Source organism: Elephas maximus, chromosome 25 (assembly GCF_024166365.1).
Source record: "Elephas maximus indicus isolate mEleMax1 chromosome 25, mEleMax1 primary haplotype, whole genome shotgun sequence".
NCBI lineage: Eukaryota > Metazoa > Chordata > Mammalia > Proboscidea > Elephantidae > Elephas > Elephas maximus.
Window position 1 is genome coordinate 68362273 of NC_064843.1, and position 14877 is coordinate 68377149.

The 14877-nt window shown below is 43.4% G+C and overlaps 1 protein-coding gene across 3 annotated transcripts in view; it reads left to right on the plus strand.

Annotated features, from left to right (window-relative positions):
• The first annotated feature begins 464 nt into the window (after positions 1 to 464).
• GINS1 (GINS complex subunit 1) overlaps positions 465 to 14877 on the plus strand; it is a 39837-nt gene continuing 25424 nt past the window's right edge. The window contains exons 1-4 of one of the 3 annotated variants that reach the window (XM_049869390.1): positions 465 to 536; positions 5550 to 5628; positions 8608 to 8706; positions 9269 to 9359. In XM_049869390.1, coding sequence (XP_049725347.1) covers positions 5594 to 5628; positions 8608 to 8706; positions 9269 to 9359 — 225 coding nt within the window. In that variant the 5' untranslated portion in view covers positions 465 to 536; positions 5550 to 5593. Of the gene's footprint in view, positions 765 to 5549; positions 5629 to 8607; positions 8707 to 9268; positions 9360 to 14877 lie in introns of all 3 variants that reach the window. The other 2 variants (XM_049869391.1, XM_049869389.1) reach the window with 2 other exon arrangements.

Sequence of the window (14877 nt, forward strand, 5' to 3'; positions counted from 1 at the left end):
CCGCTTAGCGAAGGCTTCACACCGCCACCCACCGACTCCTTCCCGGACGCCGGGTCCCCAGCCGGAAGGACCCCCCCGACCGGAAGGGACCCCCCGGCCGGAAGGGACCCCTCTCCCGGAAAGGGCCCCCCCCGCCCGGAAGGGGCCCCCCAGCCGGCAGGGGCGCCCGCCCGGAAGGGGCCCCCCGCCCGCAGGGGCCCCCGCCCGGAAGAGGCCCCCCAGCCGGCAGGAGCCCCCGCCCGGAAGGGGCCCCCGCCCGGAAGGGGCCCCCCGGCCGGAAGGGACCCCTCTCCCGGAAAGGGCCCCCCCCGCCCGGAAGGGGCCCCCCAGCCGGCAGGGGCCCCCGCCCGGAAGGGGCCCCCCGCCCGCAGGGGCCCCCCGCCCGGAAGAGGCCCCCCAGCCGGCAGGAGCCCCCGCCCGGAAGGGGCCCCCGCCCTCGCTCCCGCCCCCCGGTAGTACGCCTGCGCAGCGGAGGCGACGGTCCCTCTTCAGCCGCCATTGGCCGCCGGAGTCAGGAGCACGTCCCCATTGGTTGGGTGGGTTTAGCGCCAAAACGCGGACCGGTTGCGAAGTTGAGGGGCGGGAGCCCAGAGAAGGGAAACGGTAGGGGTAAAGGTGCTGAGGGTCCGGCGACCCTTCGGCGTGAGAACGGACGGTTGACGAGGCCGTGGGGCAGGGGTGCATCCGCCATGTTCTGTGAAAAGGCCATGGAGCTGGTCCGCGAGCTGCGCCACACGCCGGAAGGGCAGCTGCCCGCTTTTAATGTGAGAGGGGGAGGGAAGGGCGGAACAGAGGCGAATGGGGCCTGTCGAGGGGGCGGGGCTGAGGAGGTGTCCTGGGGTGGAGGGGGCCGGTGGGCGGGGTCTGGGCCGGCGGGGGGGGGCCCTGGGCCGGCGGCCGGGGCCTAGGCCGGCGGGGGGCGGGGCCTGGGCCGGCGGGGGGCGGGCCCTGGGCCGGCGTGGAGGGGGGGTCCTGGGCCGGCGGCCGGGGCCGGGGCCGGCGGGGGGCGGGCCCTGTGCCGGCGGGGGGCGGGGTCTGGGCCGGCGGGGGCGGGGTCTGGGCCGGTGGCCGGGGCGGCTTTCCCGCCGTTTTACCTACGCTTTTCCTGGAGGCTTTACTTTCCCACCGTTCCAGTTCCAAGGTCGGAAACGAGATTTGGGCCGCGGCAGGACAGAATATAGAAGAAGAAGGCATTGGCTTATGTTTCTCGGGGATTTGAGTTTTTCATATGACTGTATCTCCTTTAGTGTTTTTCCATTTATAGCTTTGTTGTTGCTCCTTCGTTTAAACAAAACATGTAATGGTTGCCTGATAAATTAGCATTTTTTGGCGCACGCAGGTAGCAAAGTTTAGTGGTTAAAAGGTAGGGCTCTGAAGCCAGGCTGAGATTCTGGCTCTGTTGGGTCACTTTGGACTAGTTACTTGAGCGTTCTGAGCGCTCAATTTTCTCATCTGCAAAAATGGGGACGATCTAATAATACACAGTTCACGTTGTTGTTAGGTGCGGTGGCGTCGGTTCCGACTCATAGCCACCGCAAGTACAAGAGAACCATGCATAGGACAGAAGGAAACACTGCCTGGTCCTGCGCCAGCCTCGTAATCGTTATCTTTGAGCTCTTGTTGCAGCCACTGTGTCAGTCCATCTCGTTGAGGGTCTTCTCTCTTTCGCTGACATCCTCCAAACATGTCCAGAGTATGTGAGATGAAGTCCTGGTGTAGTGTACAGTGAGGGTTACATGAGTTGGTCCTCTGAACGATTCCTGGCACACAGTGAGGACTGAGTCACTGTGTGCTGTTTCTACTAGTACTGCTATTGTTACTACTATTACTATTATTATTTTTCTATTATGAGAACTTCAAGCCAGGAACAGTGCTAAGCACTTAGCCTTCATTGTCTCTCCTTTGAGGTTTAAGCTGTTGCTTTCCTTTTTTTCCAGGCATAAAGGGAGACTTGAGATTAAGTAACTTGCTGGTGATGACAGTCCATAAGGGATTGTTTTAGTCATCCAGTGCTGCTGTAACAAATACCACAAGTCGACGGTTTTAACAAAGAGAAGTTTATTTTCTCACAGTAAAGTAGGCTAAAAGTCCAAATTAAGGGTATAAGCTCCAGGGGAAAGCTTTCTCTCTCTGTTGGCCTTCTCATCAGTCTTTCCCCAGACTAGGAGCTTCTTCGTGCAGGGACCCTGGGTCCAAAGGATGCGCTCTGCTCCTGGCACTGCTTTCTCGGTGGTATGAGGTCATAGTCCCTGTCCTTTTCCCCTTCCCTTCTCCCCTCCCATCTCTCTGCTCACTTCCCTTTTTTATATCAAGAGATTGCCTTAAGACACAGTCCAATCTTGTAGGCTGAGTCCTGCCTCACTAACACAACTGCTGCCCATCTTCCCTCATTAACGTCACAGGGGCAGGATTTACAACATATAGGAAAATCACACAATACCAGGAATCATGGCCCAGCCCAATTGAAAAACACATTTTGGGGGGGACATAATTCAATCTGTGACAAGGATAGAGCTAGAATTTGAACCTTGGTAGTCTTGCTCCAGAGCCTGCACTTTAAATGATATAGTAGACTATCATGGGGCAGCCACTGTGTATATGTCAGGAAGAGGAGCAGGAAAACAGGTGAATAGAATGCAGCTTGGTAAGCGAAAGCACAGAGTGTAGACCAGGAAGATAAAGGAGAAAGGCCATTGTGAGTTGGAGCATGGGGCTTGAGGGGCATCTGAGCCATGCCTGGAAGGATGAGTCCCCTGAGAAGGCAATGAGTTTTGTTTTGAAAATTAAAGAGCACCTAATCCTACAACTAGGTCATTTTACGGAACAAGAAACTCAGCCAAGAAAAACTGTGGGTCAAGTTAAGAGATCTGTCTGAACTCAGGGCACTTTGGAAGCCTTTGAATACAGGTTTCCTAGGTTCCAGTGTATTGTTCTTTCAATTCAGAACAGTTAAACAAAGAACAGTTAGCTCATTTAAAAAGTTAGGAGACAGCAGTGGCAAGTTTATTAGAGATTTTGGAAGGTAGCAGGTATGTAGGTGCAAAAATATGGCTCCACACTGGGGTTGGAGACTTTAGGGGTCATGGTACACGTGAGGACACAGACCCACAGAGACAGAGTCCCTTGTCCACACAGGGTTGGCCTTGGAACCCAGGTCTTTTCACCCTGAGTTTAGCACTATTTTCCACTGAAAAAGTATTTTACGATAGCTCTGTTGGTTTACCACTAAGACCTTTGGGGGACCAGAGGTGGGTCTTAAGCAAACCAAAACTAAACCCGTTGCTGTCAAGTCAATTCTGATTCATAGCAACCCTGTAGGACAAGAGCAGAACTGCCCCATCGGGTTTTCAAGGCTGTAGTTAGTCTTTACTTAAGCAGACTGCCACATCTTTCTCCTGCAGAGCATCTGGTGGGTTCTAACTATTGACCTTTAGGTTAGCATCTGAGCACTTTAACCACTGTGCCACCAGGACTTCTCTTGGAACTGTCAACCGTTTGGCTAGCCAAACTCTTAACTACCGTGCCACTAGAGGTGGGACTTAGAAGTTATAGAATTAATCCTTCTTTTAGGTCTTAGTTTGGTGGAGCACCTTTTGTCTCATTAGTGCCTTCCACTGATGAGCCCATTTGGTTGTCAGGTGAGTCAAGAGCCTGGGAGACTCACCTGTGAGGGTGGGCCAGTCTCACACACAACTGCAGCAGAAGATGGAAAACTGATCTGAGGGTGAATAGGCCTACCACCCATGCAGGCAGCTGGTACCCTGGGGTGTGGGGGCACAGGTCAGCCTTATCCACTCCAGAATATCTCGTGGTTAGTTGCTGTCTTGGTCATCTAGTGCTGCTGTTACAGAAATACCACAAGTAGATGGTTTTGACAAAGAGAAGTTTATTCTCTCCCAGCCCAGTAAGCTAGAAGTCCGAATTCAGGACACCGGGTACAGGGGAACGCTTTCTCTCTTTGTCAACTCTGGAGGAAGGTCCCTGTCATCAGCCTTTCCTTGGTCTGGGAGCATCTCAGCGCAGGAAGCTCAGGTCCAAAGGAGGTGCTCTGCTCCGGGCACTGCTTTCTTGGTCGTATGAGGTTCCCAACTCTCTGCTTACTTCCCTTTCCTTTTGTCTCTCAAGAGATAAAAGGTGGTGTAGGCCACATCCCAGGGAAACTCACTTTATTTTGGATCAGGGTTGTGACCTGGTAAGGGTGTTACAATCACCCTAATCCTCATTAACATAAAATTACAATCACAAAATGGAAGACAACCACAGAATACTGGGAATCATGGCCTAACCAAGTTAATATACACATATTTTGGGGGACGTAATTCAATCCATGACAGTTGCTATGCTCAGTAAGCTGAAATGATGACCCACTTTCTACATCCAGAACTGTGGTAGATTTCTCTAGGAAAATCAAGTTAGGCTCCTAGGGGCTTACAGCCTAAGGTAGGGGCACAGAACTGATATGAGTCCCACTAGAGATGAAAATTTAAACCTGAAAGTTTGTGTATATTTTATGAAACCACTTCTGTTTAGATTTTTATATGTCTGCAGATCTATTAATCACACAAGAGTTTTTATTTAAAACAGTACTTGCTAAACAAGGGGAATATTTACGGTGGTGTAGTGGTTTTTTTTTTTTTTTTTAGTGGTTAAGTGCTATGGCTGCTAATCAAAAGGTAGGCAGTTCAGATCCACCAGGTGCTGCTTGGAAACTCTGTGGGGTAGTTCTACTCTGTCCTGTGGGGTCGCTATGAGTCAGACTTGACTCGACAGCAAAAGGTAATAAATCATGGCCTTTTTTAAGTTGTGCTTCATTCACCAGGAATGGTATCTTTCCTTGTATTTGAGCAGCGTTCAGCAGTTGATATTTGTAATTATACCAGTAGTGCCAAAACATTTTTGCTAATGAGTATATTTTGGCCCTGAAAGTACACGGGGTCACTTCTGTTCAGACGGAGCCCGGGTAGTGCAGTGGTTAAAAGCTGACGGCTAACAAAAATGTGGACCTTTCAAATCCACCAGCCGTTCCTTGGAAACTCTGTGGGGCAGTTCTGCTCTGTCTTGTGGGGTCTCTTATGAGTAGGAAACAACAGGATGGCAACGGATTTGGTTTGGTTTTAAGATCGTTGACAAACCTATTGTTTAACATTTATGACTTTCAGGATTCTAAAATTTTATCTTTACAAGGGAAAAAATTTTTGCCTCAAGGTGGATAGTAGGAAAAACTTCTTTGACCTTTCTGTTCTTCTTGCAGTACAAACCAAAACACTGTTCCTTTTTTTTTCTTTCTTTATTTTTTTTGGGGGGGGGGTGTAGTAACCTTTTAAGACCTTTTTTTTTTTTTTTTTAGTTAATAATAAAATATTTATGTGCTTTTGTCGTGCTTGATTGTCTCTGTAAGGCTATTGATTTTCGCTGAGATACATAAATACGAATTTGAATCGACTTGATGGCAATGGGTTTGGGTTTTTTTTTAATATATAAATCAAGGATAAATATAGTACAGATACAAATGGCTTTGGGGAATTAATGAAGTTTTATATCAATATCAGTTTATATATTCTAGGAGGATGGACTCAGACAAATTCTGGAGGAGATGAAAGCTTTATATGAACAAAACCAGTCTGATGTGTAAGTTTTGATAAGATTGATATTTTAAAACAGTTTAAGAAGTAAGGTACTGAATCAGATAACCTTGTATCATATTTTTTGTTTGTTTTTAATTCTCTACGTACCTGATCATATTCTAGCTATACGAATTAGCACAGAACTAATTTGGTCATTGTTGTATTCACATAGTGGATGCTCAATATGTATTTGTTGTTTGATATGACTTGACAGGAATTATGGCAGACTTGAAAGAGATGAGCCTTGAGCAAATTAAAAACCCTAACAAAGTGGAATATGGACATCGTTTTCACTGTCTTCATTAATAGATGCCTCCAGGGCTCCTAACAGATGCTTTAATGCATTTGGTAAAGGGAGTAGGGCAGCATGTTAACATTGAGGAGCAGCAGTGATTTCTGGGAGCTTGAGTCGAGTTTGCGGAGAACTAGTGCTGCAAAAGGCCATAACTCAAGAGGGCTCTGGACTTAGTAAGAGCCGAGCATGGTATTTGGCACAATGGAGAATTTGGGCTATAAGACAAATCAATACGCTCCTATGACTTGGTGAAAAGTACCAATGAAAGAGTACCAGTTAATGGATCAAAGTTGAGGTTTTCAGGACCTCAACCTAAAGAGAAGTCGACTCTGTGACGTGTGGTTTCATCTTTGGCCTTGTTAGATACAATGTTTTTATCAGTTTCTTGGATATGAAAATCAGTGGCATGCTGGTAAGATTTGTAGAACACAAAACCTAGGCACATTTCCAACTACTAAGGACAGATAGAGAAAAATCTTTACAAACAGAATGAGCAAGTACACCGTACAGGTTCTGACCCTTGCAGTAAATGTAAGATAAATGTCCTGAAATATGGTCCCCAAGCCATTCATTCATTCATTCAACCAACACATATTTATTAAACAATTACGTGCCAATAAGTGGCTCTGGTACGCAACGCAATCAAGATTTCTGCCCTCATGGCACTCAGTCTAATGGGGAAGACACGTACTAAATACAAATACACACACAGAAAAACTAGTTACAATTGGAATATGTGCTGTGAAGGAAAACAACAGAGTGATGTGAGAGAATAACAAATGGAAGACACAGTTTAGACTGGACTAGGAGCCTCTCCATGCAGGAACCTTGAGTCCAAAGGATTTTATCTTCTCCTGGCTCTTGTTTCCTGGTGGTATGAGGTGCCACTATCTCTCTGTTTATTTCTCTTTTTTATATCTCAAAAGAGATTGGCTTAAGACACAACCTAATCTTATAGATCTCATTAACATAACTGTCCCTAATCCATCTCATTAACATCACGGTGACAGGATTTACAACACATAGGAAAATCACAGCAGATGACAAAATGGCAGACAATCACACAATACTGGGAATCATGGCCTAGCCAAGTTGATACACATAGTTTTGGAGGACACAGTTCAATCCATGACAGACTGAAAGGCAGGAAAGTTCTCTCCAGGGAAGCGATGTTTTCAGCGGAGGCCTGAGAAGACGCAGGTTTGAGCGAGGCAGTAGTTATGGGGAGAGAGCATTCTGGGCAGAGGGAACAGGTCTGCCACAGCCTTGAATCATGAGGGAGGACAGGATGCTCACGAAACTGACGCCAGAGGAAGGCCAGTGTGGCTGGAGCTTAGCAGGTGGGCACAAGTGACATTAGAGGAGATTTTTAAGTTTGTGGGATGGGCAGTGTCCCATCATGTTTTAGGTCATCCTCGCTGCCATGTGGACTGGGGCTAAGAGTAGAGGGAGGCACACTGGTCAGGAGATGGTCGGCATCACCCAAGTGGTAGAAGATTGGCCTGCACTAGATAGTGGCAGTGAGAAGGTAAAGAGTGAACGGATGAAAGAAATATTTCAGGGGTAGCAAAGCAGGCCTTGGCCCTGGGGGTGGGGAAAGAAAGAATGATTTTCCTGTATTTGTACCATTTGCAAATTCATGATTCAAAATTCTGTCCCTCATCCTCTTGGTGTCTTTTCTGGGAAAACAATCACTGTTAGCAATTTCTGGTTAAAGTTATTTGTGAGAACAAATGTTTTCCTTCTAAATTACCCATGTGTAAATGTGATTTTTTTTTAGGACATTCTTACGTACTTAACAAAGTACTTGGTGTTAGGTGGGTGTATTTTATGTGTACAACGTGGAGTATAAGTCTGACTGTCACAGGGTGGCAGAACAGAGCTAGAAGACGCACCTGGATGGGTGTGCGTTTTGCCTCTACTTTCAGGGTTTAGTACCTGGAATGAAGCATGGATGAATCCTTTTCGTATTCATCCAGTTGCTTTAAAAACTCCAAAGTAGATTCTTATTCATTCTGTGCATTGATTTTAAAATGTAATGCCTGTTTGGTGTCTAAGGAGATGTACATTTTATAGGGTAAAACCAAAATTTTTTCCCTGTCTGTGTGAATAAAACTGAACTACAGCAGCTGGAGATTAGCAAGTACTTGCTGGATGAGTGAAAAACCATGCTGACTCCATTTTAGCGTAGTTTATCATAGTGAGGATTTGGAAGTACACCGAAAGAGGAGTAGTACGTGTAATAACATGATGTAAGACCATATTCTTAGGTACATAATGTTAGGCTTGTCTCTTACTCCAGCATGATAAAGGAATTCCAGAAGTGTAAATACGGCGTCTTGTCTTTTGGAAATAATAGAGATCTACCAGTGTGCAAAAATGCACAGTACCAAATGGTTAGATCAAGTGTAGCTGGTATGGTATCATCTTAGACAAGTTAGTTAACTTTTGGCTTTCAGTTTTTTTTTTACCTTTTAACATAGTAATAAAAGTTCTGAAATGGAGGCAGTTACAATTTAACTGTTAAACTGTTAACAGGTTAACTGTTAAACACAAGTGGGTAAAAACGGGCATGTGCCTCAGTGGTTAGCTGGCTTTGAAAAATACCATTGGAAAAAAATCTGATTTAAATTTTTTTCCTCTGAAATGTGCATATTTGTTTTTTTCCTCTTTAAATGCTCTCACCAGGAATGAAGCGAAGTCAGATGGACGAAGCGATTTGATACCAACCATCAAATTTCGACACTGCTCTTTGTTGAGAAACCGACGCTGCACCGTAGCATACCTGTAAGCTGGTCCGGTTTTGCTTGCAGTGGCAGGGAACAAAGGAGAGCCTTCCATGTAGTTTCCCACTTAAGTTTCAAGTTGCCAGCAAGAGATCTTAGATTTGTCTCTCCCTCTATAAACACTCTAAATTCTTTTTTTCAGTTTTAAAACATTTTATTGTGAAAAATTACGACGTTCACAAAAGCAGAGAAAACAATGTAACAGACCCCTTGGAGCCATCATATAGATTTAACAATTTTTAACATTTTGCCATATTTGCTTCACGATTTATTCATTTATGCTAATCTGTTTTAAAGCAAATACCAACATAACATCTCACCACTAAATACTTCAGCATGTGTCTCTAAGAAATAAGGGCCTTCTGATCTTTCCTCACATAGCTGCTGTGCCACTGTCACGTGTACCACGGTGAACAGTGTCTCGGTGGAATTAATCCAGTCCGTATTCGTATTTTCTGGGTGCCCCAAAGGTATCTTAAGATGAGTCTTGAATCTTCCCTGATAGAGCAACTTCAGATCCCTTTGTTATTCTTACGCTGTCTAATACCCTCTTAATGTTCTAGGTATGACCGGTTACTTCGCATCAGAGCACTCAGGTGGGAATATGGCAGCGTCTTGCCAAATGCTTTACGATTTCACATGTCTGCAGAAGAAGTGAGTTAGCACCATCGTTCACCTTCTTGAGTTGGGAAAAATCCTGAGGTTCTGGTGTTGTCCTATAATAGTGTTTATTGGTATTTCTCTTTTTGGTTTTAACAGTGACTTCAGCAATTTTTGAACTGTATTTAGTATTTATTGTGGTGGGGATGGGAATTACAAAACCTGTTGGCTGTCAAGTTAGAGCAAACTGCCACATAGGGTTTCCAAGGCTGGTAAATCTTTACAGAAGCAGATTGCCACATCTTTCTCCTGCGGGGTGGCTGGTAGGTTCAAACTGCTGACCTTTCAGTTAACAGCGGGGCGCTCACCCACGGTGCCAACAGGGCTCCTTCTGGGAAGAGAATACCAAAAAAAAATTGCCATCAAGTCAATTCTGACTCATGGTGACACTATAGGGCAGAGTAGAACTGCCCCATAAGATTTCCAAGGAGCGGGTGGTAGATTCAAACTGCTGACCTTTTGGTTAACAGCCAACCTCTTAACCACTGTGCTACCAGGGCCCAATTCTAGTGCCGTATGGAAAAGTATTTATTAGCAAAATAAAGGGCCCCATTTATATATTAGTAATTCATCAGTGGAATTAAAAAACTGTCATCATTATTTAGAGATTTTGAATAAAATATATATATATACATTCCTAATCAACGTGAGTATTAGTAATGAAAGTCTTGAGCTGTCCGGCCACTGAGGTAGAATGCTAGCCCAATGTTGAAGGACATAGGATTGGAGTCTGCCAAACGTGGGTTCAGATGCTGACTCTGCTTCTGTCTAATCTTGGGCAAGCAACCTGACCTCTCATGCCTTAACTCCGTCATTTACAAAATGAGGTTTTAGTACCTCCTATTACAGGGGTCCTTAAAACAGGGCAATTCAGGCTGCCCATGTGGAACACAGCATAGGACGGGACGTGACTGATAAGTGCTAACGGTTAGTATGTGAGCATGGCATAGCACATTGCTTGGAAAGAAAGCTTTCAGTGTGTTTGCCATGAGCTGTACGTTTTTTAAAATGGCAGTCTGTTTGCTAACAAGCTAAGTTTCATTACTTTGCTTTCATTCTGTCCGTGTTCTGGAGAAACATGACTAATCTCTACCTCAGACTTTCGAGGTAACTACAGGATGGTTATATGTTAGTAGTTCAGTTTTCAGTTTCTTATTTCCATGGTCTTTGTGCATGAAACTACTTACATTAATTGAACTTGGGGATATGTCTTATGTAATTTGGTAAAATGAACAGAACACCATGTTATTTCTCTAATGACAGCAGCTGTAGTGATTTTTCTCGTACATTATTTTAGATTAGTATATGTCTTTTAGGATTTTATCTTAAAATTTAAATAATACATTAGGATTTTATCTTAAATGCTCAGGTTTTTCATGCAAAAATTTGTTTAGTTTATTGCAAGGTAGTCATGGCAAGGCATGCAAGTAAGACCTGAAGACACTCATTTTAGACCCAGAGAATCAAAATTAACAATTGCGTGTTAGTTCAATGGCTAGTCCCAATCTTTAGACTTTAGGCATGTACCTTTTATGAAGAGATCTCAGGAGGGAGGCTTGAACTCAGTAGAGGTTTCTTATAGCTAGGGTCCAAAGTTGGTGGCAGGCAGAGTCTCTGAAAGCTCTCGGTCTTTGGAGAGAGTCAGAGACTAAAGAGAGGTTGTTCGTCTGTGCCTTATCCTTCTCAGAACATGAACCAAAATCCAGTACGCATATGCGAATTTTTAACTTTGGCCTCATACTGTAAGGGCTAGGTGATGTCATATTTAACAAGGACTAGTATGTCACTTCTTTTTCTTTGATGTCAACAATTAGGGGACTGTTTACAACTCAAAGGCACTCTGGTGGAGCAGTCATTGAAGTGCTTGGCTGCTAACTGAAATGTCGGAGGTTCGAACCCACCAGCCTCTCTCCACGGGAAAGAGATGTGGCAGTCTACTTCCATAGATTTATAGCCTTGGAAACCCTATGGAGCAGTTCCACTCTGTCCTGTACGGTTGCTGTGAGTCAGAATCTACTTGATGGCAATGGATTTGCTTTGGTTTTAGAGTCTCAAAGCCACCTTACAGAGATACAATTTTATGTCATAATTCCTTCATCATATCGTGTGTGCTGAGCCACCTTAGGGTGGTTTCTATCATACCATGTACGGGACAAGCCAACTTGGCTGTTTATCATGTCCTGTATGTGACGTGCCAATTCAGGGAGGATTTTGTGACATACTTCATGTTTTTTAATTTCTAATGTAGAGATTCTCTATCTGGTTATTAGTTACGGTTTCCTTGTCATAGGAATGGGAGTGCCACGCCAATGTCTAGGCGTTGTTAGCACATTCTTCCAGTTACCAATTTCTAAATGTAGAAATTTTCTAAATAATTTTTTTCCTCACTGTAATTCCTTTATTTTCTGCATATAAGTGTTGTACCAACACTACAGCCATGAAGAACACTTTCCCAAGTGCTGTACTTTTTAGTTTGGGGAGATCATAGTCTGTAGACTCATTTGCTTACGTTAGACAAGATTAACCTCATTCAGAACTCACTGCATTTTATAAACTCACATAAATGCGCAATTAAACGAAAAATTCAATCTCTTATTTTTTTTTTGCAATTCTTAAGTTCTTAGATTATAACTTTTTCTGCAGGCTTTTTTATCTTTTATTATTGTAAAATATAACAGTTTTACACCTAAGCATACATCCCTTTTTTAACCCTCTTTAGTCCCTTTTTAATCATTTGTATTGTGGAATCTAACTGCCCAAAACAAAGACATTCAACTTAACGATGTGTCGTTAAGAAACATCCTGGCCAAGGAATAACATTCAAAGCCCCAAAAATTTTGTTTCTCTTGCCCAGTGGTCACCACCCTACCGACTTCTATAAAGACTAATCACTTTGATGCTTTTAAAAATTTTATTTTACCACCTAAATTTTTTTTTAAGCATGCATCCCTAAAGAATGTAATTTAGTGTTGTTCATTTTTTGAACGTTAAATAGGTTCACACAGTATTTATAATTTTGTGACTGACTTCTTTCACTAAACATATTTTTGAGATTTTTTTTTTTTTTTTAAGTAAAGCAAAAAGAAAGTTTTATTTGGCATACGTTCAGAAAGGCAAAAGTGGGAAGCGAACAAGCATGCTGTCACAGCCATGTCTGCCCGAATCCAAGGAATATTACAGAACAGACAAAAGTGAGAAAACGGACAAGCAGGCTGTTAGAGCCGTGTCTGCCCAAGTCAGAGGAAGTATTACAGGATAGGCAAGAATGGGAATACAGACAACCAGGCTGCTAGAGCCATGTCTGCCCAAGTCCAAGGATTATTACAGGGTCATTAGTGTATATTAACATTACAAGATGGGCAAAACCATTGAAAGCTTCACTTTTTCACAGATTGGCTAGAAACTATGATCCTACATTTTGAGTTGTTTTTCTTAGCAGTCGTTGGTGAAGTTTTCAGTAATGACAGTCCGGAGGGTCTTCACTGGTCCAACAAATTTTCTATTCCCTAAATGCTAGTAAAAAAAGATAAGGGTGGAAACTCTTGTGTTCTGTTTGATTGGCTTATGTGAAAGGTTCCCTAAAACATATTTTCCAAAATTATCCTAGCTATTGTCTTGTTATACCTCAGGACTCAGTTGATGTGTCCTTGTGAGTCCTTGTGAGTCTGTGTGAGCCCAGCTCCAGCTGGGTCACATTGTCTATGCTCAAGGACAGGGAATAATGATTCCAATATTATTTTCTAAATCATTCCCTCGTGTTGATCGGAGATTGGAGATAACACTTCGATGATCAATACCTGGACTTAGCCTAGCTCCTAAATGGCGACCACTGCAGGTTCTTTAAATTCACAGTGCTAGTTTTCTACCGGATACCATTTGGTTCTTCACCAGGATTTTAAGGAAGAGCCAAGTTCTCATCAGTCGCATTGTTGAAGTGAGCAGACTCTAGGTGCATCAACATTTTAGCCCAAAGCCGCCTTTTCCTTTTAAAGTGTGTAAGACAATGGAAGATAAATTTTATTATGCCTAATACTAACAGGAGGCAGGCTAAGAATATTACTATCTCTTGCAGTAGTGATCTAGCCTATATACTTATTACTAATGGTTACCAACCAAATAAATCTGGTGTTCATAAGGATGTTACAATGTGTAACCAAATAGCTTGCTGTCTAATTGTACAGCACAGACTATATTTCTTAGACTGATAAAATCCAAAGCTATTCTGTTACCTCATGTCACCTTGGTTTATGAGGTCAGAGATCATTGTTGTGCTTCCATCCCATTAGCAAATTTGTCTGCTATTTGTCCCATAAAAAATAAAAAAAATTTGTCCCATAGTGACTGATAAATTCCTTAAATTTTTTGAACTTCTTCTATGTTGATGTGTAAGCTATAGTTCATTTCTTTTCATTGCTATATATTATTTTATTCTAAGAAGAGACTACAATTTATTGTTGGTCCTGTTTCCAACTTTTGACTATAATGACCAATGCTATTATGAACATTCTTTTATATGTGGTGCAATAAGAACACATTTCTGGTGTATATCTGCGTGTGGAATTGCTGGTAGAGGGACTATATATTTCAGTTTATGCATGTTGTTTGGCATAATTTTTTTATTGTACTTCAGATGAAGTTTTATGGAACAAAATAGCTTCTCTTTAAACAATTAGTACACATATTTTGTGATATTGGTTACCAACCCCACGACATGTTAACACTCTCCCTTCTCGACCTTGGATTCCCTATTACCAGCTTTCTGGTCCCCACCTGCCTTTTAGTCCTTGCCCCTGGGTTGGTGTGCGCCTTTAGTCTTGTTTTGTTTTATGAGCCTGTCTAATCTTTGGTTGAAAAGTGAACTTCAGGAGTGACTTCATTACTGAGCTAAAAGGGTGTCTGGAGGCCATACTGTCAGGGTTTCTCCAGTCTGTCAGACCAGTAAGTCTGGTCTTTTTTTGTGAGTTAGAATTTTGTTCTGCATTTTACTCCAGTTCTGCCAGGACTGTCTGTTGTATTCTCTGTCAGAGCAGTCAGTGGTGGTAGTCGGGCACCATCTAGTTATGCTGGACTGAGTCTGCTGGAGGCTGTGGTAGTTGTGGTCCTTTAATCCTGTGGACTAATCTTTCCCTTGTGTCTTTGGTTATCTTCATTTTTCCCTTGCCCCTGATGGGGTGAGACCAATGGAATATCTTAGATGGCCCCTTACAAGCTTTTAAGACCCCAGATTCTACTCACCAAAGTAGAATGTAGAACATCTTCTTTATTAACTGTATTATGCCACTTGAGCTAGATGTCCCCCAAGACCATGGTCCCCACAGCCCTCAGCCTAGTAATTTGGTTCCTCAGGGAGTTTGGTTGTGTCCATGGAGCTTCCATGACCTTGCCTTGGACAAATTGTGCTGCCTTCCCCAGTATTATGTACTGTCTTATCCTTCACCAAAGTTACCATTTGCCTATTGTCTATTTAGTATTTTTTCATCCCCACCCCTCGCCTCTCAAAGATTGTTTCTTT